Source organism: Protopterus annectens, chromosome 2.part1 (assembly GCF_019279795.1).
Source record: "Protopterus annectens isolate FY-2018-M chromosome 2.part1, PAN1.0, whole genome shotgun sequence".
In the NCBI taxonomy this organism is placed as follows: domain Eukaryota; kingdom Metazoa; phylum Chordata; order Ceratodontiformes; family Protopteridae; genus Protopterus; species Protopterus annectens.
Window position 1 is genome coordinate 1,502,507,339 of NC_056729.1, and position 24,191 is coordinate 1,502,531,529.

At 41.0% G+C, this 24,191-nt stretch overlaps 1 protein-coding gene across 2 annotated transcripts in view; it reads left to right on the forward strand.

Annotated features, from left to right (window-relative positions):
• TSPAN18 (tetraspanin 18) overlaps positions 1 to 24,191 on the forward strand; it is a 142,250-nt gene that overhangs the window by 71,145 nt on the left and 46,914 nt on the right. For both annotated transcript variants that reach the window (XM_044062965.1, XM_044062963.1), the window contains exon 4: positions 6,461 to 6,535. In XM_044062965.1, coding sequence (XP_043918900.1) covers positions 6,461 to 6,535 — 75 coding nt within the window. The remainder of the gene's footprint in view (positions 1 to 6,460; positions 6,536 to 24,191) is intronic.

Sequence of the window (24,191 nt, forward strand, 5' to 3'; positions counted from 1 at the left end):
TATATAATTAGCAGAAGATGGGGGGGTGCATGCTCCCCCTGCAAAAAACAATGTTTTTCACTTTTTGTTCTGTAGGTTTTGTTATATTCAGTGTGTGTCTTCCTTGCGCATATGTGATTGTGTTGTTGAACTTTTTTTTGTGAGGGTTAGCAACGATGACGTTTGGGTGTTCAGATTATATATATATATATATATATAAGGGTCTACTTCAAATAATTGAAAGCCCACTTACCCGAAGATGACTTTACCAAGACGACAACACCGAACCATTACTTTACTGAACGATCACATTACCAAAGTTTTTAGCAGGGTAAGTATGCACTTGGCCAGCATGGGGAAATTTGCCCTTTCCCCCACTGTAGTACGATCTGAGAGTTGGTATGTTTAGTTGGGGGTGTGTGTGTGTGTGTGTGTGTGTGTGTGTGTGTGTGTGTGTGTGTGTGTGTGTGTGTGTGTGTGTGTGTGTGTGTGTGTTGCATGTGTGTGTGTGTGTGTGTGTGTGTGTGTGCAAATCATTATATTTCCATCCTGGATGCAACACTTATTTCTTCTCTATGCAGGAGGACCAATGCCATCTAGTTATCACCCTTTGCCAGACTGGAGTGAGACTGTATATCTCATCCCAGTCATGGGGAGTACTCAACGCTCTCTAAGCCCATGGTCTTCTCCAGCCCAGCTGGCAGAGTGGCTTGAAAAGTAGGAAAACTTTGGAAGAAGGTGTCTGCCATATTGAGGTTTAGCATCTTCAAATATTCATCTCACGTTTCTGGACCATAGTCTGTCATGGTCGAAGAAGACCTTGTGATATAGAAACTCCTTCCTGAATCTGGGATCAGTGAGACTCTCATATTTGTAATGGAAACAGCTGTGCTGGTACAACTCTGCCTTCATAGACACTTATGTTTATAAGGCATTATTGTAGCCAAGACTCCGGGGACAGGTGTCTTAGCTGACATTGCTGCTTTTGTGGAATGATATCAGCAGCCTTTTGTTGGATTCTGCCATTGACAGAAGTAATTTGTTATGGTAGTAGTCAATCAATTTCTGAATGCTTTTTGTTTTCTGCATGGCTGACTTCCATACTGGAGGCAGTTCAGATCCCCATTGCCTGACTTCTATTTCTTCTAGAACAAGAGGTTCTGCCAGTGTTCTAGGCACTGGGGACTGGGGCAAGTGTTCTCTGATGGCCCCTGTCCTTTTACTAAACAGTATCTTATTCCAGCAAAGCCACACTTGGAGACTGAAACTGGTTAGGGTGTTCTAGCTGGATGCCTCCATATCTTTTGCAGTCCTTTGCTCTTCAGAAGGTTCATGGGCTGCCCAAAGTTTGCTGTACACCGGATGGGAGAAGCCACTCTAGTACAGCAGAAAAAGCTTTTGTACCCCCCCCCTCCTTTGCCTGGGAACAGCCCCCTGAATCTATGGCAGGTGGGGAATTAACCGCCTCCTTCCTCTTCCTCTAGGATGAAGCTTGGTGCCCACGGGATACTTTGGTTGGAGCCTCTTCACTCCTGGCCTCTCAGTAGGCTGCTTTCCCACCCTGGTTAAATGATCTACATCTAAGAGAGCATCACTGTCCTATGGTTCACGCATGTGCTGTTGGCAGAAGTCTTTTGGATGTGGAAATGGTCTGTGTCCTCTTGTAGTGAGCTGGAATTTAGTCAACCAGTCTAGAGAGGGTTGTCCATCACAACTTAGGAGGTTCACTTTGGCAGTATTTTAAAGATATTTCCCTTAGCAGTAAAGAACCTTTGAACTGTATGCCATAAAGACCTTTCTTTTTATGTAGGGGCCTTTGGTCCAACCAGCTTCCCTCCCACACCTGGGTGTACAGGCTGCCTGTGGGTAGGCAATCCGGGATTTATAACCCTAGATTTGCTTTCCTTCCCGAGGTGCCTTAGCTCACTGTGTTGCTTTTGGCCTGATCCTCCCCTCAATACATGTAGTGTTAAGTTCAGAGTTAGGGCATTACTTTGGCAGAGTTCTGTGGAAAATATAGAAGAGCTTCCCTACGATCATCCTGCCTCCCCCTCCTCCAAATGGGTAGCATTCTGTGCAAATGAAGAGGTAAGGCCCAGGACTTGCTTTAGGTCCCTCTTAGTTAAGTAGTCTAATAGCATGATCATTCCCTTTTTGGTTTAGTATGGCAGGGTTTCTTTTCAGGATTCTTTGAAGCCATCTGGGAGGGTAATACCTGCCCTACCCCTTCAGGAAGCCAACCCTTTTCTAGGAACTTCTGGCTTCCTGGGTAAGTCTTAAATGCAGTTGTTATTTGGTGAGTAGGGTTATGTGACTAGCCTCTCTCAGCCATTTCTTTTACTTTCTTCATGGGGGAGGTCATGTCACAGTGGTACATTCCATAACTGTTATCCCGTGGTGGGTACTTGGGAGACAAATCTCATCTTCCTGTCTGTTTCAGAGGATGGCTCACACTATACTTTTAATTTTCAAGATGGCCCTTTGTGATTTAAGGGGGTCTGTGGATCATGCTTCTCCTTTGGATTTTCCTCTTCCTGGCAGTTCCATACTGTTTGATTCTTCAGTGATGAAATTGAATACCTCCAGCCTCCTGGCAATTAGGTTTGTTGTGGATTCACCTGGCTTTAGGGGCTTGGTAACCCCCCCCCCCCTTTGGACATAGCTAAAGTTGTTCCCATTTAACTGCAGGGGATGTCTGCTAGATCCTATCACCCATTTACAGAAGTTCAACGAGAGAAAGGGACATCTACTAATCAATCTGCTTGTTCTCAAGTGACCACACTTAATTTTGGGAGTGAAATGGTACCTCATGCCAACAGCCGTCTCTCAGTCTCTAGACTGATGTAGATGCCAGTCGCTGAGTCTCACCTCCTATGAAAGGTTAGGTCCTGCCTTCCATCCTGGCTGCGCTGGGCTGTGTAATCACTACTGACTGTTTGGAGGATCTCTTATTGATGGTGCTGTCCTTTCCTCATTGAAATGCTTTCCCTTTAGGATGCTGAGCTTTCTGCTTCACAAGTTTGTCTGTTAGCTACTGTGCATTTTAACCATGTGGCTCAGGAGTTCAACAAGGGTACTATACTTTTCTCTGGGTCCTATGAGGAGAGCCCTTCCTTCTCCCTGAAAGATAACCCACTTTTCCCATTTCTCTTGGGAAGGTGGGCCACCATCTCAGGACAGGTCTTTCCTTCACTTATGTTTGAATGATGACAAACAGGAAGAATAAGGGGGCTCCTATAATGTACTTAGCACTGTCTTCTTCTGAGGGGATCTCCTTCAGAGTTAGTTGGTTTAGGGGTAAGACTTTTAGTTTGTTCTCTAGTACTGGAACAGCAAGTCTGTAGTCTTGTCTGTAACTCTCTAGATTCATTGTTTACAGAATTTGCTTGATTTGACCCTAACGTACTTGGTTGCTACAGCTGTTCAGTTTATAATGCTTCCTTCCATGGCCTTACAGTCAGATATTCTGACTTGGTATTCAGTGTTATACTCCATTATTGCTCTTTCTGGCATAGCTCTCTGGCTTCTTCAGTCCAGCAGTTTAACAGTTTGCAACTCAGCTCAAATGTAGGGTCCTGGATGTTTGGTGCAACAGCTACCTTTTTAACATATAAATTGATCTACGAAGATAACTTTCCCTCATGGGTTGGAAACACCATTTTTTTATCCTTTTGAAGGTGGGCAATTCCTGTGTCCAGACCTAGCTTTTTGACTGTTGAGCTGGCTTACAGCTGAATATTCCTTGTTAGCAATCGGGGTCCAATTCTTCTTTGTAGATCAGCTGATATGGTAATAAATATAGTGTGTTCCATGTACCTGTTTGAGGTCATGGTGCGTGTTAGCCACAAGTAAGTAAGAATGTATGTCACATGTTACTGTTCAAATTCATGGTGTACCTTAGTCATGAATATTGTAAGACTGTATGTGCTACATGTTAATTGTTTGAACTTACCAAGTGCCATAGTCATAAGTGTGGTAAGAATCCATCTGTTACTTGTTAGTGTTTGAATTCATGGAGTATCTTAATCATGAATATGGTCATATTGTAGTTATTACATGTTATTGCTTGAATTTGTGGAATGCCTCAATCATAAAAGTGGCTAGCATATGACTGTTACATGTTACTGCTTGAATTCATGAAGTCCCTTAATAACTAATATTTTAAGAACATCTGTTATAGTCTTACTGTCTGAATTCATGGTGTCTTAGTCATGAAAAGATACTCCAGTAGGTGATGTATTCCTATAAAATTCATTCTTAATGTTTCATTCTTAATGATTCACAAGTATAATAAATATAATGCAAGTTCTTAATTTTCTTGTTCAGAAGGGTCCAGAAAATATATTGAGACCTTTCTGACCATTAGCTGTACTTGCTATGCATTTACTTGTATGACATCTAGTCTGATAAATCCCGATCTTGAAGTACAAAACTATTAACTTAAATCATCTCTGTTAAGAATAATGTTGCATGTTAAGTACATAGACAGCTGGGTGAAGTTACTAATATGTGCAAGTGGAACTCTTTCCTGTTTATGTGTGGATGTTCAGAGTTTTTTATTCCCTGTTGTAATCATGACATCTGAGATTCCTGCATGCAGGGAGCTTGACATATTGTACAACATCTACAATTCTACCTCCACCCTGCCAGTTGTGGCCATCTTCTTCCCAGTTAGATGAGAATCTGAAGTATAACAGAGGTTGCAGTCAACTCCACCTTTAGATCTTTCTTGCCACAATTCCAGTTTGCATGCTTGTATTGTCATTGTCCGTCTGGTGTGTTGACCTGCTTCCAGGGATCTACACAAGTATCATTTTGGGGAACTCTTTCTGTTTATACTTTACTAATACTCATCAATGTCTGATACTGAAATTGAAAACATCAGTAACTGCCTTGAGTGTGGGAAACAAATCTGTCCTAAGAATTTCTATTTTTAGTGTTTGTTTTGTCTAAGCTTGAAGCACAGTGTTGACAGTTGTGTGAGATGTGCTCACTTCAACTAATCAGGTGTCACACAGAATACCTCAGAGCCTATTTAGTTCAGAGGAATACACATGCGTTGTTCCAGCCTGCTATGGCAATGGTCATGACCTCTGCAAGCCATTCTTTAAAATGCAAAGTTTTGAAGAAATGCCCAATAGAAGGAAACCAAGGGAAGTTGATGATACATTTTCAGAGTTAGAGAGCACTATCAAAGCTTCTGATGTGACCATCTTTGCAGGCTGTCATACTGTCTGCTACTCATACATCCTCTCTTCTTGAGCCAAATCTGCACTACTAGTGATTGGTCAGTAGATCTTAAAAACACCACAATAGAAGTAACTCTGGATAATGCAGGACATGGACACTGAATTTAGCACTTTCGTCCACTTTTATTACGTGAATTTCTTCAGAAACAACTCAGCTTATCCTACTATGACACTATATAATCTTAATTAATCACATAACATCCATGACATCATTAATTGTTGATTTAAACAATTTAAAAATGGATCCAGAAAATACAAAAAATACTTTGAATAATAAAATTCAGTGTCCATGTCCTGCATTATCCAGAAAGATATTTCCTTTGTGGTGTTTTTACATTTTAAGTTTCAACAAGTTCTGTGGTCAGTAGATCTCCCATGAGGGCCTCTGGGACTGATATCTAAAAAATTGTTAGTGAAGGGGATGGTAGTGTCCTGAATTTACTCATTCGTAAAGAGGTTAATGTAGCTCATACAGACATTTCAGACATCTGTCTGTGACCTCAGGCAGCTGGTTCAGTACTAACAAGGCCTATGATATCCATGCAGAGCAGAAGCTGATTGTAGCCTCATCATGGACTACTACTCAGCTATACCTCAAGACTTGTTCCATTCGGCCTTGGATCTCATGAACCTTTTGAAAACTGAATGGCCAGACTTTGGAAACCTACTGTGTCAGAGGTTTTCTGCAAAGTGAGGAAAATGGACTATACCCCAGAAGAGGACTCTGACACACCCCTAGTTCAAATGCAGATAAGCTACCATATGAAAACCAGATGTTCACTACATATACTTTGAGTATGACAATAAGGACATCTCCTGAAGATGTCTCATTTGGGGAGCAACCTTCTCAGGATGAAGGCAGTCTTCAAATGTGATGTAAATGAGTTTTCACAGGCTCAGTTAATGGCCTGCCTGAAAAACCACTTGCTCTACATCCAAGCTTAGATGTTATGTTATGTATGTACGTATTTATTTAACCAGGGTAGAAATGCCCTAATATTCAAGTGGCAGGCAGTTTGTGTAAGCCATAAGGGGGGAAAACAGACTCTCTGTAAGTAAGGCCGGTCACTGGGCTTCTTGAAGGCAGGCATCCCAGATGTCACAGTTCCAGGCAGTGAATATAGTAGATCATCTGCAGTTACATGGCACGTTTCTAACACAACTGTACTTTTCTTGACTACCTGTATGTTAAGCTGATCGGTATGGCTAATCATTTTTTCCCTCCTCTGCAGTTCTTCATATTGATTTTAATCATCTTCTTGGCTGAGCTTGCAGCAGCAATCGTGGCTTTCATCTTCAGAGAACATGTAAGTCTAACTTTTTTATTAAACATTTTTCATCAGTACTCTTGAGAGCTTGGGGGAGGTGATGAGGCGGAACATAAAGTACAAAGCAGTTTAAGCCTAGAAGAGTGAATATTGATTCTGAGTGAGGGAATAAATGAAGGGGTGTCAGATAAGGATAGTGACACTGAATATTGCGTAACCTAGATCCAGTGATAAGAAGTTGTTATACAGAACAGCCTGCTTACTGAGATACAAAAAGCTGGTGCCTTTTAAGTTTTCTGGATAGAATTAGGCACATTTTCTGACTTGAGTGAGGTTGTACTGAAGTTTTTGTGCACAGTACAGCTTGACAACTAAGTTCATATACTTCACACATTCCTACCTGACACTAGATACCGTCAATGCACTGTCAAGGACAGAGGCTTAGAGTGTACCTCCCAACTGGTTTTGGCTCTCACATTTAGCCTTGCTCTTCCTAGATTTACAAGAGTTCCTCATAATGTTAGACCTGTTTATGGGTAGATATCCTGTTAAATAAATAAATAAACTAAGCCTATACAAATGCTGTTTATCAGTAACAAGGTGACCAATGGTCACAATTTTTCCAGGACAGTCTCTGTTTGGAAGTCTCTGTCCTGGAATCCCAAACATTGTCTTTGGGACACAGAAATGTCCCAGTTTAGACCGCTCAGTCTGAACGGTGACTTGGCTTCCAGGGTGGCCATTTCCCCTGCTTTCCCACTGTAAGCAGCTCTGCGGACTTTTTGACTTTTTGGGGATGTCATTGGGTATGGGCTAAGGTTGGATGCCTTTGCTCTGGCAGGAGCCTTCCAGGCCCTGCCACCATCAGTCAGTCACTCCCTCAAGGACTTCTGTCATGGGGGGGATCTGCTTGACCCCACTCATCCAGGCAGGAGCTCTCCAGGCCTTACACCCATCTGCCTGACACTCCTGTACTGACTTCTGTCAGGGCCAAACCCTACAGTCTTCCCCTTTGAACTGGCCAAGAGACCTTCCCCAGCCACGGACCCCCCCATGTCAGGGGACTCCGCCACCTGCATGTCTCTTGCAGGCTGCCAAATCGTGCCGGATCACACATGCCCTCAGACCTTTTCAGGGGATCTTCCCTTTGATCCTGTTTGCTCCTCTAGAACTCCCCTCAGTCGCTGAGGGGCAGATCCTCTCTCATGAAGGCTTCAGAGTCCCCTGCTTTCCCATCCAGAGCAGCTCTGGGGACTTTGAGATTTTTCAAGGATGCTGTCAGTTGTGGGGTGAAGTTGGATGCCTTTGCCTTGGCAGGAGCTCTCTAGGCCCCTCTGCCATCCACCCTGGTGCTTCCTCAAGGACTTCCATCATGGGGAGCTCTGCCTGACCTCACTCACACAGGCAGGAGCTCCTCAGGCCCCACCACTGTCTGCCAGTTGCGCCCTTAAGGACTTCAATCATGGGGGGGCTGTGCCTGACCCCGCTCACCCAGGCAGGAGCCCTCCAGGCCCCGCTGCTGTCTGGCCTAGTTCTCCCTTAAGGACTTCCATTGTGGGGATCTCTGCCTGTACCCCTCACCCAGGCAGGACTTCGCCCATTCCTGCCACTATCTGCCTCTCTCCCTCTTCCAGATGTCCATCCCAGAGTGGGCATGGTCTGTACCCCTTCACCCAGGCAAGAGCTGTCCTGTACCTATCACTTTCCACCTCTCTCTCTCTCTGCCTTCCAGACTTCAATTGGGACTGACCCCCTCTGGGGTTCCACTTCTACCCAGGAGAGAGAGCTCTTTTCCAGGTTACATATCTCCTAGCTGTTGCCAAATCATGCAGTGTCATGCATGGTCTTGGAGCCTCTCAGGGGATCTTCCCAGCCCAGCCACATGAAACTCTGCTGGGCCACTCAGACAGTCCCTCATCCAGACTTCCATGACACTGGTTCTCTACTTTTTCTTGCACCTAGGGCTTTCAAACTCGCAGGGGAGATGGCCTTGGGTCCCCCCATCTCTGCACTTTTTGCAGCATACCTCAGTCTCTCACACCCATGGTGCCAGGCGCCGACGAATGTGCATTGCCTCAAGCCTCCTGGCATGTGGCCTTTTGCCTCCTGGGTGGTGCTATTCACAGAGTGGCATCCCCACAGTGCCTGGTGAAGGACGGGAGGCCAACCTGCCTGCCCCGGTGTGAGATGACATGGCTGCCCTATCTCCACTCCCATGGAGGCTGGGAGAATGGGATTGCAGACCTAGCTTCCCGGGGCGGCCCTCAAGTGTCCCAGTTTAGGTCCTGCAACAAAATGGTCACCTTGATCAGTAACTATATAGGATCTACTACACAAAGGTGTTATATTGTGAAAACCAGGCAAGTGCTCCTCTTTCTTACCCTTTGCTATTGTTTGTTTTTTTTCAAGGACATTCCTAAGATTTTTTAATACATAGAGATTGAGAGCCGTGGCTTAGAGAACACAGTACACTGTTTTTGTTTCCGCTCCTCTGCTATCATTAACATTCACTTCCACATCCATGGTAGCCATTCTGCAGTTCCATCCTACCCTCTGCTGGCAACAAAGCAACATTGCACAATACTTGTATGCTGCTGAAATAATATTCCAAAGTTAGCCTTAGAATTTATTGTGAAAAATTCTACAGTGAAGCATGCAGTACATACAAGGCACCAGGCTGTGTTTAGGATGCACCATATTTTTAAATTCTGGTACCGCTTTACAAATTAACTGGCAAATAGTCTTGCTAACTTTGGAATATTATTTTCTTAACTCAGTTAATTTAAAACAGCTATACGTAGATTAAAAAAAAAAAGAAAAGAAAAAACATTGCCAAGTTACAGGTTTATAAACTTCATTTATAATGTCAGTCAAAATGAAAATGTCCATGTGCGTATTTATTTCCTTTGTGTTCCTGACCACTATTTCCACTGAACCAAGGACATTCTTTGTTGCTCATACATCTAATTAAGTTGTAACTCTCTCTTTCTGCCAGTACTGTATTTTACAGCAAAATAACATGGTAAGTAGCTCAGACTGTAATGTGGTAATTATAACTAGAAACTCTAGATTTTATTTAGAGAGTCTTTTTAGTATAATATTTATTGCCTGCCATACATTATTTTTTTTCCATTCTGATCCTTATCAGCATTTTTTTTCACTAGTTTAGGCATCCTCTGTGAGCTAACTGATTATGAGAAAAAACTCACCATAATTAAAAAAAAATTACTTCTTTGGGCCAGAAAGATTTCCAGTTTTGTTCACTGGAAGGCAGAACAGCTATAGTTAAAGTATTGGTATAATCAGGGCAATAGCTAGGTTAGTTAGCACCCTGGGCAAGTCACATCATGTCACTTTGTCAAGAACCGAAATAAAAGTGTGTGTCCATACAGCAAACCACAAAACCAAGAAGCAAAAATAAATACTCACGTAGTGCTCCCACTAGGAAGCAGAACCCTGGATGAAAATAAATCTTATGACCACTCATTTTAAAAAAAAATAATGAATTTATTGAAGCATAAAAACTTTAAACATTGTAATAAATGATTTGTTCTACTTCCTAGTGGGAACACTACTAGGTGAGCATCTGTTTTTGGTTCCAAGTCACATTGTCCCGAAATGTAAAAGGTCTTTTTGTAACTGCAGCAGACAACTTATATTAACCCCTTGCTAAAGTTATATTAACCCCTTGCTAGAGTTACACTACAAGCAGCTAAACAAATTCTTTTAAGCAGCTGCAACATCAGCAATGGTTCCATAAATGGACACCATTACTGTACTCATGCCTGATCAGCAAATCATCTGAGATGCCAATCATGACACCTGACAACTTGCACCAAGTGCAGTTACCCCTTTCACCCTACTCTAATTATGGTACTGATGTATATTTTTACAACACGATCATCTAGTCATTGCTACATGTACATAAAGGAATTTAACCACACTCCAATTTACTGCCAACCAAATATGCAGGTTAATTTCCCTGTCACCAAAATCAGAACGAGTGTCACACCCTTCTCCCCAGTTCAAAAAATGTGGTGAATTACAGTTTGGTTCTCTAATCTTCAAATTACTTAGAGAGAACTATTCCTGATTTATTTTCCTATTGGGTAACTGTTAGAACTTCATCATACTAGTTTAGGTCCATTTGCCTACAAAGATGAGCTGTGCAAACCTCTGTAACAAAGGTGCACTACATTAAACAAAGCTCGTCATAGATCACACACCCCTTCTTGTAGGAATCGTTTTGACAGTACTAAAAGAGATCCTGCCATACCATAATTTCCATTCTCAGCTCAAACTCATTCAGAAAGAATCTGTATGTTTATGTTTCCATAAAAGAATAATCTTAACAAATTATCTGCATCCTCTGTGAAATCCAGCAATATCACTTCCTGAAGCACCTGGTATGGTCTGTTTTCACTTGCCTTACTCTGACTTTTCTCTTTCATTCTCTTCATCTTTCTTATTCCTGCTACCTCCTCCATATTTTCACTGACTTCAGTCACTCACAAGCTCTTTTTTTGTGTGGACTTTTTGCATGTTTCTCCCCAAACTAAATCTTTTTTCTTCTTAGTTGCAGCTTTTACCTTCTTCTAAGCTCTTTCCTCGCTTTGGTCTGCACCTCCTGGAATGACGGTGACTGTTTGCATGCAATGTCTATAGCTCCATATTTTGTTTCAATGTTTCCATTATTGTTTTGTTTATGTTACAAATTTCTACATTATTCATCCATTTTTTATTTCATTTCTAATGATTTACACACATATGGATTTTATTGCAATGCCCATATCCAGCCTGTAATGGTCATTATGGATCAATGTTCTACCCCAGGTAGAAAAATCTAAATTAATAAGGAAATACATAAATAAGTAAATTGCAGACACTGATGCGTTTTGTTAACCTCTACAGAAATAGCAGTTTTAGAAAACGTATGACTAGAGAATGCAAACATGCTAAGTGTGTTGTGCTTGCATGAGCTGCTTTATGAAGGATGTTATGAAGTTTAGATTCCCTTATGGCAGGACATCCTGGGAGTTACCAGTACAGGGTCTGCTATGAACTGGTTGTTAGAACTTCATGGTGACAACAAAAAACATATTTGTTAACCATGGACACATAGTCCCTTTTCAGGAGCAACCCAAGAGCAATGCCTGGTTAAGTGACTTGCTCAAACTCACACAGGAGGCAAATGAAAACTAAGGGGATCAAACCCTGTACTACAGGATCTACAACTTGCAGTCTTAACCTCTGCACCAACAGCTAGACAATGTCTTAATGCAGACTGGAAGATTGACTAAAGATGTCAGCAAGGAAAAGTAATATTAAAGGACAAGGTTGCATGTTATAAATCCCAAATGTTCATAACAGTATTTACTGTTACAGTCTTCACTTCTTAGGATGTCATGTCTGCATGTAGCTTGCAGCTGATCAGTCTTCCAGAGCCGTACTCTCCCCCAGTGCCTCTGCCAGAATCTCCCCACTTAGAAGTGAGTATGTTGGCAGTATAAAGAGCATGTTAGCTGATACCATCTTCAGATTGTTCCTACCACATATGCTTTCTGCAATGTTTTCAGTCCGTTGGTCGGCCATTTTTCAGGGAGCTAGACAGTTACCTTGTAGAATTTTTTAATCTTTTTTCTACACTGGTACTACTATATTAATTAAGGTCTGACTTGGAATCTGATTCTAGCATAAATGAGGAGAATTTTGAAGTTCTATAATTGTGTGGTGTGTGAGAAATGGATTCCACCCAAAAATTTTCATAGCAAGTGTCTGCTTTGCCTTGATCCAGAGCACAACATGGACTCCTGTACTTATTCTGCATCTTTAGGACAAACTGTCATCGACAGAATTTTCTCTGGCACTTTGTGTCCAAAAATGGGGATTGGTCCAGGTTTTGTGCTGTTCTGACATAACTAAAAGCCTCCAAGAGCTTCTCTCGGAAGAAAACTCACTAAGAAAAAAGGGAGAACCATTAGGAAACTGAGGGCATGACCAATTACACAGTGTTCCCTGGGTCTGGTGATTCCATACAATGAGAGAAACTTTCACAGAACCCTACTGTGAAGTCTTTTTTTTTACCTATGTCTATGGTATTACCGCTGTGCAGACATATGCACCTTAGGTTTCTTGCATGTTCTTCCAGGCCAACATACCTGAGGTCCCCTCTGACAACTGACCCATCAGCATAGGAGATATGTGTCATAATTTTGGAAGGGTAAAGAAGAATCCTCAAGATTTTTGTTTGTGAGGAGGTATCAGGGTGACTGCTTTGAAGTCTTGCTCAGCCACTATGATCCAAGGCCTTAGTGGTGATAGCTTCTAATCAAGGGTGCTATAAAACAATTACAGTGAAAGAGGTGCAGCTTAGTTTCCCTTGGCCAGATGGTGCTTTAGGTCAGTCCTCTCCTAGCCTTCTACAGATTCTTTAGTCCAGACATGTAAAGGTTTTATGTCCTCCCTTAAGTCTGTGAAGTCGGATATTGTGAACCACATGGTGTTTGGAGCTATTTCTAAAAACAGGAGTGTGGATCCTCCACAGATTCTAGTTCAATATGTTGACTTATGTGGATAAGTTCCCATTAGCTGAGAACATAGATTTAGACATGAAGGGTGCCCTTTCCTCTGCTGCCCCACTAGAGGACTTTTCTTTTGTAGACATCCTTTACAGACTAACAGAAACTTAGTGAGAATCCACAAGTAATCGAAAGTCCAAAAGAGATGTATGCCCTTCATTTGTCCACCAGAACCAGTACCATGGAAAAGTTACCACAAGTCCTACTGGTGAGTTCACTGTTTAACAATGTTAGAATTTATCTATTAGAGAGCTTTTGTATTGGGTTTAAGGAATATTAAGAGGGTAACACAGATGATTCATATGACCTCATCTTTAACGTAAACAGTCATTACATGATTAAAGAGTTGAGCAAAGCAGTGAACAGAATGCATGAAATAAAATACCTTAATGTTCATTTCAAACTTGGTAGTGATCATTTACAAAAGTGAATTGTGTAAGATTAATCACACATTTCATTTTATTAAAATTCTAACTGTGATAATTGCCTTTCATAAGAGTCTTTATTTAATTCTTATTGCTTAGAGATAATTGCATTTAGATTAATGACTGTTTGTTTAAAATAACATGTTTTATCTTGTAATGCTGAATGCAACAACCTACTCCCTTGATACAATATAATGAACTTATGTGTTCTCAACATGGATGTCAACAAATTCACCTCAAGATCTTTGCCTAACTCTGTTCTTAAGGTGAATCCTGATATCCATGTAGAGAACACATAATAAGATTTATGATTGATGAGACCTGATAGCGACATCAGAGGTATTACTAGGCTAAAGGAAACTGATTTTTAATATCTGATAGACTTAATGGCTTACATAGTATAAAGGCATACCAGGATGGAGTAAACAGAAGGAAAAAAATAGGATATGCACTGGCAATTTCTATGGGAAGAAAAAACAAAATAACTACTTGTTTTATCTAGTTCAGCAGTAGGAGGAGGATGTCATGTGATGACTATGAGTGGCTGGGGAAACATTTCATATAACTATGGGCTGTGATAGGCTAGAAAGAGTTGAGTTGACGATGTCTTGCTTGTGGTGGACTTGTCTGTGAGTACCAATTATTAACTGATGTAACTTATAACAGTTTACGGACAGTGTTTCTTTTGGTAGATGTAGCTAGGTAGCTTAGTTATGTGGAGTTTAATTTTCTTCTGTATCTATCCTGCCTATTTTATTGTCTTTTATTTGTTTATTATTTTGTGTGTGCCAACCTACATATATTTTGCTCTGTAATTGCACAATTTTCTTATTAAGGAATTTTATTTATTGAACATTAAACTCTTGTGGCTGATGTCCATTATTTTACTGTATAAATGTTTATGTACTATTGTTTATCTTCAAAGAGGGTAAGCATTATTTAAACAGTTAGTTAAATATGATTTCATATTTGGCTTAATTAATAAGACCAAAAGGTAACTGGGTGTCTATGGCCCTATCCCAGAGTGATGTCAGTAAAAAAAACCTGTGATGAATTTGAAAATTATGCCAGCCTTTCCTGGGAATTAAGTGTACATGTATGAAAGTAATAAATTGTATGAAAGGTAGTTACTGTGGATAAAGGGGCAGTTGAAAGCACTGGTTCACAAACAGAGTGGTAAGAAAGAGGCCTGGGGTTGCATGGCCAAACACTCAGCTGTGTAAGTGGCTTTTACACAATACAGTGTGGATGTGGATGTTGGAAGCCAATACCTAAGACAACAGTGCATATTTCCATTTTGCTCTTGGGACCGGTTTGTATGCTCTAAATTCATTATTGAAATAGATTTGTGTGCACTTCCATACTAGTACTTCACACCTGGTTGACAGTGGTGGGATTCAAACCCCATGAGTGTCAGTGGGTGGCATCCTTCCATCCTGAGGTCACATTGGTGGCAGTAGTGCCATTCTCAAAAGATGCACGAGTATTTTGCAGCTATGAGCAATAAAATAAAGAATAAAGACTAAAATAAATAAATACATAAAGTGCCCCTTCTCTATTTATACACGTCATGGCACTTCATAGTTTATGTGTCACAATATGTTTTGCCCATTATACCTATTTTATGTAAGCAGTTTCTTAATAAAGAGCTTTAAAATATTTTATTGAGGATTGGCTCAGATAACTCTGCTGTATCACTGACATTATCTTACTGTATCACTCATTGGTGTCTCCACAGAGATAGTGTTGGGTTGCTTCCATAGACTTTAATGGACAGTTGCTCTTGCATCTGCCATGATGCGACCATTAAAGTGTGTGGACCTCCCTTACACAATCTTTATGTTGATATCACCAAGCATAAAGCTAACAGAGCTTTTGGTGAGTCAAGTCAGGGAAAAACAATATTTCACAAATGGCTTCCTTTAAAAAGTGAGCAACTAAAATTCAGATACACTGCACACAGATCTAGCCATATGAAAAATAAATAAAAAAAGCCTTTGCTAGCATTAGGACAGCTAAAGCTTTGCTGTAAAAACACAATAAAACGCCACTTTGTGTTGTGTTGCTTTTTAATAAAGCTCTAGTGTTCCAAACTTTGATAATTGTTCTTTATTACTTTTTCTTTAAAAATGGACATCTATAGGGGGCTGTAGTAAAAATCTGTAGGCCCCACATTGTGCAGTACATACATTAAGTTTAAAAGTATGAAGAACACATCTAAGAATCAAAGGATTTCAGGGAAATATATGTTAAACCTCAGCTCAGGATGTCAGGGAACAGATTTATAAAGTCAACTACAAGAAAATTTAAAGGATTTCAGGGAATTGTACATTAAACCTCGACTCAGGATGTCAGGGAATAGACTTGTAACCTCAGAAAAATGATAGTTTCTGCACACTATGCCAGTTGTCTGCTGTTCTGACTTTTAATATAAACACCAACATAAGAACATAACTGTAGCTGTTTTGCAAGTTTTGCTCTCTTATCTGCATTTATCCAAATTTTATCCAAATTTAGCACCCTCCTAGAGGGGGCCTGGCATCTGGGGCAAGAAAATTAGGCTGATGGCTTGCCTTTATACCCAGCTATGGCCATGGGGTGAAGTGCGCCGGTGAAGTGATCGAGGACAGACCCAGACTTTGGAATCCGCCGCGTCGGCTGGGCTGCCTGAGGCAGACAACCCATTTGTTAGGACTGCAGATGCATACCTTCTCTTACCTACTCTCCCCAGAAGGCAGAGTGGCCATAGCTGAAAATGTATTTCTCCTAAACTGGAGCAATGCTTACCCCTGCTAACTCTAAATTCATTTAACAAATTTAAAAAAAATCTATTTGCTTTGGAATAAAATCTTCATATTTATGCTACTGTTAGTCTCCCATGCACATCAATGCAAAACGTCCACTCAAGGAACAAACATAGAGGATTATTCATGGACTATATTTGCTTTGGAATAAAATCTTCATATTTATGCTACTGTTAGTCTCCCACGCACATCAATGCAAAACGTCCACTCAAGGAACAAACATAGAGGATTATTCATGGAGTACAGATGCTAACTGTGTTATTATGTGCTGAAGGCATGTATGCCAAGAAACTCACCCCAGGAGCGAAGCACAGTGAGTGAATCGTGCCATCCATGCTGAGAACACTTAATATTAAGTTAGCCCGCTCATAATTATTTGCAGTGCACGGAGCATTATCTGACATGCTGCTAGTTACAAAAAAAAAAGCCAAGTGTTTTGCCAGCTTTTGAAGCTGTAAAGCACCTAGTGAGAATTGAAGAAAGTAAATAATAGCATACATTTAGGTTTCATGCTTTTTATCCTTCAAAAAATCAGGGGAACACACATCCTGTTATTCTAGTAACTTTCTAAGTTTAGAACAGGAAGTCAGACGTGTTACTGATGGAATGTGGGCAGAAACAAATCTACTTTACGTCTGTCATTTACTGATCAGTGCTGGAAGATTTTATTGCTTGGACCGAGACCTGACTGTAACAACTTACGTAGGGGTGCTCAACATTTGTTAAAGTTGGTCTTGTGCCACTCTAGCAATTTGTCTTTTTCCAAATGTCAGAGCTTAATCAGCAATTTCCATGCACTACATTTCACTTAAGAGACAGCCATGATAATATTATTAGCCTAATATGGCCCTGTTTTAAAACGACAATAGTGGAAAAGCTTTCTCACAGTTAGGAGCAGCTACTTGGAGCAAACTACACAAGGAAATTAAAATTCTACCAACATTAAAAGAATTCAAAGACATTCTTTGCAAACACATGGAAAAGTATGTCCAGCACAAGTGTTTCAGGGATGATGGCTGGAGGACTAGGAGTGTTAGCTATAAAACATTGCTACCTATAATAACTTTAATTTCAATAATAAATGAACGGTGTTCCCTATTGAACAGCTCTAATCTTGTATATATATATATATATATATATATATATATATATATATATATATATATATATATATATGTTGTATCTAGCCAATTGATGTTTTTATTGAATAAGAAACTTTGCAATGTGGGGGTGTGAAGTTCACTCCTTGAATTATGTTTTGCACCTAGTTCACTAGTACACTGAATATATAGCACCTTGCTTGTCTAATTTAGTCACTCTGATGTTTCAGTTGTACTTTGCTTTTTCAAGAACTGCTACTGAGTTCCAGACTGCAACACTGTATACTGTTAACTGATCGTTGAGCACAGGTTGTGGCTTCGAAGGGACAGTAGACCCATCCAAGTACCTGAGGTATAAATAGTGAACAGATAAAAAAAAAGAATGCGTATCTACAAAGCGCTCAAAAAATGCAGAGCACAGTGAACTAGAAAAATAAAATAGTATGCAGTATAGCATGGCACAACAGAAACAGTCTGTAACACGTATGTTGTGTTACCCATTTATGCTTCACCAGAATTGCTTATGAGAAGTATGACTCCTGTCCTCTGCTTTGACGATTCTTCTTGCAGTCCATTCGGGACCTACCCTGGAAGAAGGACAGTACAAGTCAAAAGGCTTCAGGATTCCAATAAATTATTACTTGCAAAGGAATGAACTTGGCGTCAACAAAACTGCTGTCATGTTTAAAAACAGAAAAATAGCACAAAGTCTTTTTAAAAAATCAGTATGTGATTCTGTAGCCTAAAACAGTGCCAGGACTTAACATTAAATAAAGTAAACAACCAAAGGCAGGAAAGTATCAGTCGTCTATGTTGTTGCCTTAAGTAAACAGTGAAACAGAAATGCCATCCATCTTCGTCTCATAATATTTACATTGCAGGACTATAGAGCCCATTTCCAGTACCACCAGTAAAACAACATGGGGCCTTCAAGTTTATTTTTTTAATAAATAAACACATAAATTACTAAATAAATAAACTGTTTCATGGCAGTAAATGTTGATGGCGCGTGGGAAGTACTGTATTTGCTGATAATAGCATGGTTTACCCCTGAGTGTAAATTATGTATTTATGAGTGTATCCATCATTCATTGAACTCCATCAAGATTTGCTTCTTAATTGCTCATGTCACATCTCTCCTACTTTCATTAATATGCCTGTAAATATTTTCTTTATTTTTTGCAGTGTTTTCTATCAGGGTAAATGTTTGGTCTTGCGATTGTTCTAGCCGCCTTAGTCTGCTTCACTGGATGAGGTTTCCTGCCCTGGTTTCATTATTTCATAATACTTCCTGAATGCGCTAGCCTTGTGATTGTTTTGGCTGCCTTTTTCTGTTTCTGCTAATGATATCTGCTGTATTATTTTCATTGTTTGCTTATGTTTTTCCTAAATACCCTGTAGTTCTCATTGACCCTGTTAGTCACTTCCCTTGAGAAAAGCAGCCTATGTTTCCTGTCTGTTCCTTAATTGATAAGCTACCTGCAGTTATGTATGGCTTGTGTGATATCAGAATTAATTGCCCCCCCTCCACGGAAGATGAAAGCAGCATACTTAGACACTGCTTTTTTTCAAGAAAGTCAGATGGCATGAAGTCTAGAGTTCAGGTGCGTTTCATGTAACTGAATGATGAATATAGTAATACATAAAGTATGGTGGTCTCTCCTTGGACAACCACCTGCTTTCAGGTCTGAAATTCTTTCCTCAGCCCCATGTGCAACCATTAGGTCCAGGACGGATCCTTCAAACATGGCTTGCAGTACTTGAATTTTCAGCCTTGGCATCTCATGTAAGACATTAAGAATCCCAGATGTTTATGAAACAGAGATGTGTTATGTCACGCCTGGTATTTTTATGTCCTGCCACATTAGTTACTTTTCCCATTCTGTTACTGTAAGTATTCCTTATATGACATTTATCTCTCTTTCTTTTTCTTCACTTTGATTAGAAGGCTTGTAAGCAGCCTGTGTTTTGTTTGTGTAGTCCTCTCCTTCTGTATGGAGATTACAGTGCTTGTCCCCTGGTTACTCATTACAACTGTTGAATTAATTCCCTCCATTATGTAGGGACGTGCTTTTATTTTACCTTCCTAGTCCCTTTGGCTTAGTAGGCCTCCCAGTGTACTGATGTCCGACAATTATTTTCAGTAAACTGTATCCACAGTGATCTGTGTCCACATCTCTATCTTGCTTTACTGCAACTAGTGCAGGGAGTTTTTATTCAGGTGTCGAGCATTTGTTGATATATTTTTCTAAAGGTCTTATTTGTAGACATACATGAATGCTTACAGACACCATATTTGTTACTTTTCTAGCAAAAGAGATGCTGTGGTCTGAACATGCTAAGTATATATATATATATATATATATATATATATATATATATATTATATATATAATATATATAGATAGATAACTATACATATACAGCTGTATAAGGTGTGCAACAGAGCTGTTTAGTGATTTTTACAGTAGAAATTTGCACTACTGAGATAATGCTTTCTACACAAACCAGGCTACTTGGGTTTGGTAATGCTGTGTCATGCATAGAAAGTTACCATATTCAGAAGTTTGTATTTTGATAAGTTGAATGGGTCCCTGACACTGAAGATGGCTTAGGTAAGGCAGACAAGAAATATATCCCTTTTTTCTTCTCTGGTGAACAGACAACAGACGAAATTAAGCCTACAAGCCCCACATAAACAAGCTTTGGCAGCAGATGCCTTCTCACTGAGCTGAATTGGTCAGCTTCCCTATTTTCTCGATGTTTTTCCTCCAGTACCCTCACTTCTCAGCATAATTCAGAAGGTAAGAGAGGGCAAACTAAAAATTATCTTGCTTGCCCCATTCTGGCCATGGTGATAGTGGTTCTCAATTTTGTTGGTGTAAAGGGAGAATCCTGTCCTGTTTTCCTAGTATATGGGCCTCCTTACAGAACTCAAGGGATTCCAGGTATACCCAAACCCAGCCAACTTCATATTAAATGCACACAATAATTGATCATATTACCCTTTGGGAAGCTTTATTCCTAGGACAAGCAAAACGTGTATAGGAGGCTAGGATACTAAGTAGGACATCTTGCCTAGCCGAAGGAAGCACAATGTTCTTCGTGTTTCACTGTTGCAGTCATTACACTTGGGTTATCTTGCTGGCAGGCTACCCAGTCGGCCTGAATTCCAAAGTCTAGGTCTGGCATCGGTTGCTGTCACCTCTTCCCTGATGTCAGTGCGCCGGGGGTATAAAAGATGCAGCCAACGCCATTTTCTTCAGTCTTTCTTGCCACGCAGTGCCCGAAGCATAAGCAGTTCACAAGTGTCGGTCGGCCGACTCCTGTGATTTTTGTGTTCGAATTTCAGATCCAAAGTCTTCATTTAAAGCTAAGTACCCCGTTGGGAAAACTTTTTTCTTGTTCCAGACCGATGTCAGAAAAAGTTAATAATTGTATTTCTTGTGGGAAGCAAATACCTCATAAGGACTTTCATTCTTACCGTATTACTTGCCTAGGTCCTAACCACGATGTTGCTAGTTGTCGATTTTGTGTTAGATTTAACCAACGCACTATTAAGCATCAGTATGATTTTGCATTTCACTATTTTGGCAGAAGATTTAATTATACGATGTCATCGGATAACCTTCCGACTACCGGAATTCACAAGAAACGCAAAGAAAAAGAAAAAGACAGGCATCCGAGGTCCAAAACCGACAACGAGGCTTCTTCTAAGCCAGTCGCCGGTTCTCAGTGAGGCGCCTTCGCAGCCCCTGACCCCCACTACTTTAGACCCGCAGGCCACTACCGACTCCCACGTGGAGTCGACTAGGCCGCTGGAAGCTCAAGGTATTGGGCCATTGGAGACTATTCCCTCAGATGGGTCCGGAGCCGCTGAGCAGCCATCGGCTTCTAAGGGTGTTTTCAGACCTACTCAATTGTACATTAAAACGACTTCAGCTTCAAAGGCAAAGACTAAAGCACCATTAAAGACAAAAAAACAAGTACAACAGCCTCATGGACAGGCCTCCATGCCCAAAAAACAGATGCTCAAAATGGCCAAAGACCTAATTACTTTGATCAGGGGTTCCCATCCCCCTCCAGATAAAAGGCCTAGGCAAGAGACAGAATATGACTCTTCAGATCAGGTTTCCATTTCATCTCATTCCTCTTCTGATCAGGAATACTTTCTTCCTCCCTATGAGGATTCTAATGCTGAAGAATCTATTTTTTTCAGCCTCTCCTCCTGAGGATTACTCTTTTGGGGAAACTTTGCATACCATGAGGGAGCATTTCCACTGGGAGAGCCAAGATTTTTCAGAATCTTAAGTAAAGGCTCAGAGACTTCCTTTTACTACCACAACTCAGGCCCCTAGCTATTCCACCTGTGTTAGACATTGTAGATGATGTATTTTCAGAGTCCAGTCTGACCCCTGACTCTTTACCTCCAGCTCCTGTTAAGCCGGACAGGTACTATCGGGTTCCTGACTCTCATAAATTCCTTTTCAAAAACCCTGCTGCTGACCCAGAAACTATCTCTCAGGGTCCCAAAGGGGTCAAGGCTTCCTCTGCAAAAAACCCTACCCCCTCTGATAGGGACTCTAGGGAATTGGACAGATGGGGAAAAAAGATTTACACTTCTGCTACCTTGGCTATAAGGGCTTTAAATTGTCAGTTTCATATGCTCAAATGTCAGCAATATATTATGTCACTGCTTAAACAGAAAATGTTGATAAATTCTGAATGTGCAGAAAACAAAGAAATGCAGGATTTATTGCATGCAGCTGAACAAGTTGGAAAGCATACTTTGCAATGTGGTTTTGATTCTTTGGAGGCCTCCTGCAGGGCCGCTGTTACAGGTTCTGTCATCAGGAGGCATGCTTGGTTAAAGGAACAAAATCTGCCTGATCATGTCAAAGCAAAATTATTAGATGCTCCTTTACAGCATGATACCTTGTTTGGTGTTAAAGCAGAAGAGGTGTTAAAGAAAATGGAGGACAAAGCCAAATCTATGCAAACAGTCAAGGATTTCTTACAGGTACAACCACCTAGATTTAGTAGACACTGGCCTACAAAGAATTGGTCCTTCCCAGTGCCAGACAGACCACAAAGGGGCAGATACAGACACCCAAGAGGCAGATCCCAGCCCCAAGGTTCGTACAGGTCTAAACAATGGGGTGCGTCTACCTCCAAAACTGGAGAAAACAAATCACAGCCATACGGGAAACAGTCCCAATGACTTCCCCCTGCCTGCACCAAGCACTTACCTTCTGGCAGCACCTTTAGGGGGAAAATGAGCGCTTTTTTCTCAAAATTGGCACATTATAACACAGGACAAATGGGTCCTAGACATAGTGTTGCAAGGCTACAAATTTCACTTCCATACCCTGCCAAGGATAAACGGTTGACCAGACCTGCCAAAACATCAATGGGTAGAGGCACAAAAGCAAGTCTCATCCCTCATGGACATGAGGGCCATTCAACAAGTACCAGAGCAAGAGCAGGGATGAGGATTTTATTCAAGACTGTTCTTGGTACCAAGAAAGGACAAGACCTGGAGACCAGTACTGGAACTATCTATTCTAAACACATATCTGGATATACCAAAATTCAAAATGTTGACTCTACAGCAACTTCTGCCCATGCTGGGCAAGAAGGCATGGCTTGTGACTTTAGACCTAAAAGAGGGATACCTGCATGTCCCAATCAAACAAACATGCAGAAGATACCTCATATTCAAAGCTGGCTCAATGCATTACCGATTCTCTGCACTGCCCTTTGGCTTATCTACTGTGCCCAGGGTCTTCACAAAGTGCCTGGCACCAGTAATTGCATTCTGCAGACAAAGAGGAGTACAAATATGTCCTTACTTGGATGACTGCCTCATTCAAGCAGAGAACAAGGACATTCTACTACAGCATCTTGCATTTGTAAAGAGATTTCTAACAGGCCTAGGGTACACAGTCAACGAAAAGAAATCAAAACTAGTACCCTCTCAAGAGACAATATTCCTGGGTGCAAGCTTAAATACAACTGCCCAGATGGCTTATCTCACGCCAGACAAACAAAAGCAACTGACTACCTATTTCAACCTGTTGGCAGCAAAGGCCCAGTTATCTGCAAGAAAAATTCTGCAGGCTTTGGGCTTCATGACATCCTGCATTCTACTAATTCCATATGCGAGACTGCATATGAGGAAGCTTCAATGGTACCTAAAAATTGTTTGGACTCAACATTGCCACAGCCTGGAAACAATAATTACCCTCATTCCCTGCCTGCAACAGGAGTTTCGATGGTGGGCGAAGGCTTATCACCAGAACAAGGTACAGCCATTCACTTTACCCCCAGCCAGGCAGACATTAACAATGAATGCATCAGATTATGCCTGGGGGCCCACATGGCAGGAAGATGTATTCAAGGCACATGGTCCGCAAACCAAATACATCTACATATCAGTCAAAAAGAGATGCTAGCTGTTCAGAATGCCCTGACAGCCTTCAAGGACCTACTTCCCCCAGGACAACTACTGATAAAGACAGACAACACCACGGTCATGTGGTATATAAACAAGCAGGGAGGCACTCATTCTTATCCCCTTTGCAGACTAGCCATGACTTTGTGGGACACAGCATTGACTTACAAGTACATCTGCAGGCACAATTCCTGCCAGGAAAGATAAATACTCTGGCAGATGAACTAAGCAGAAACCTCATGGATCCCCACGAGTGGAAATTGCATCCACAAGTCTTCAGCATGATAACAAGGAAATAGGGATGCCCGGATATAGATCTTTTTGCCTCTCCTCA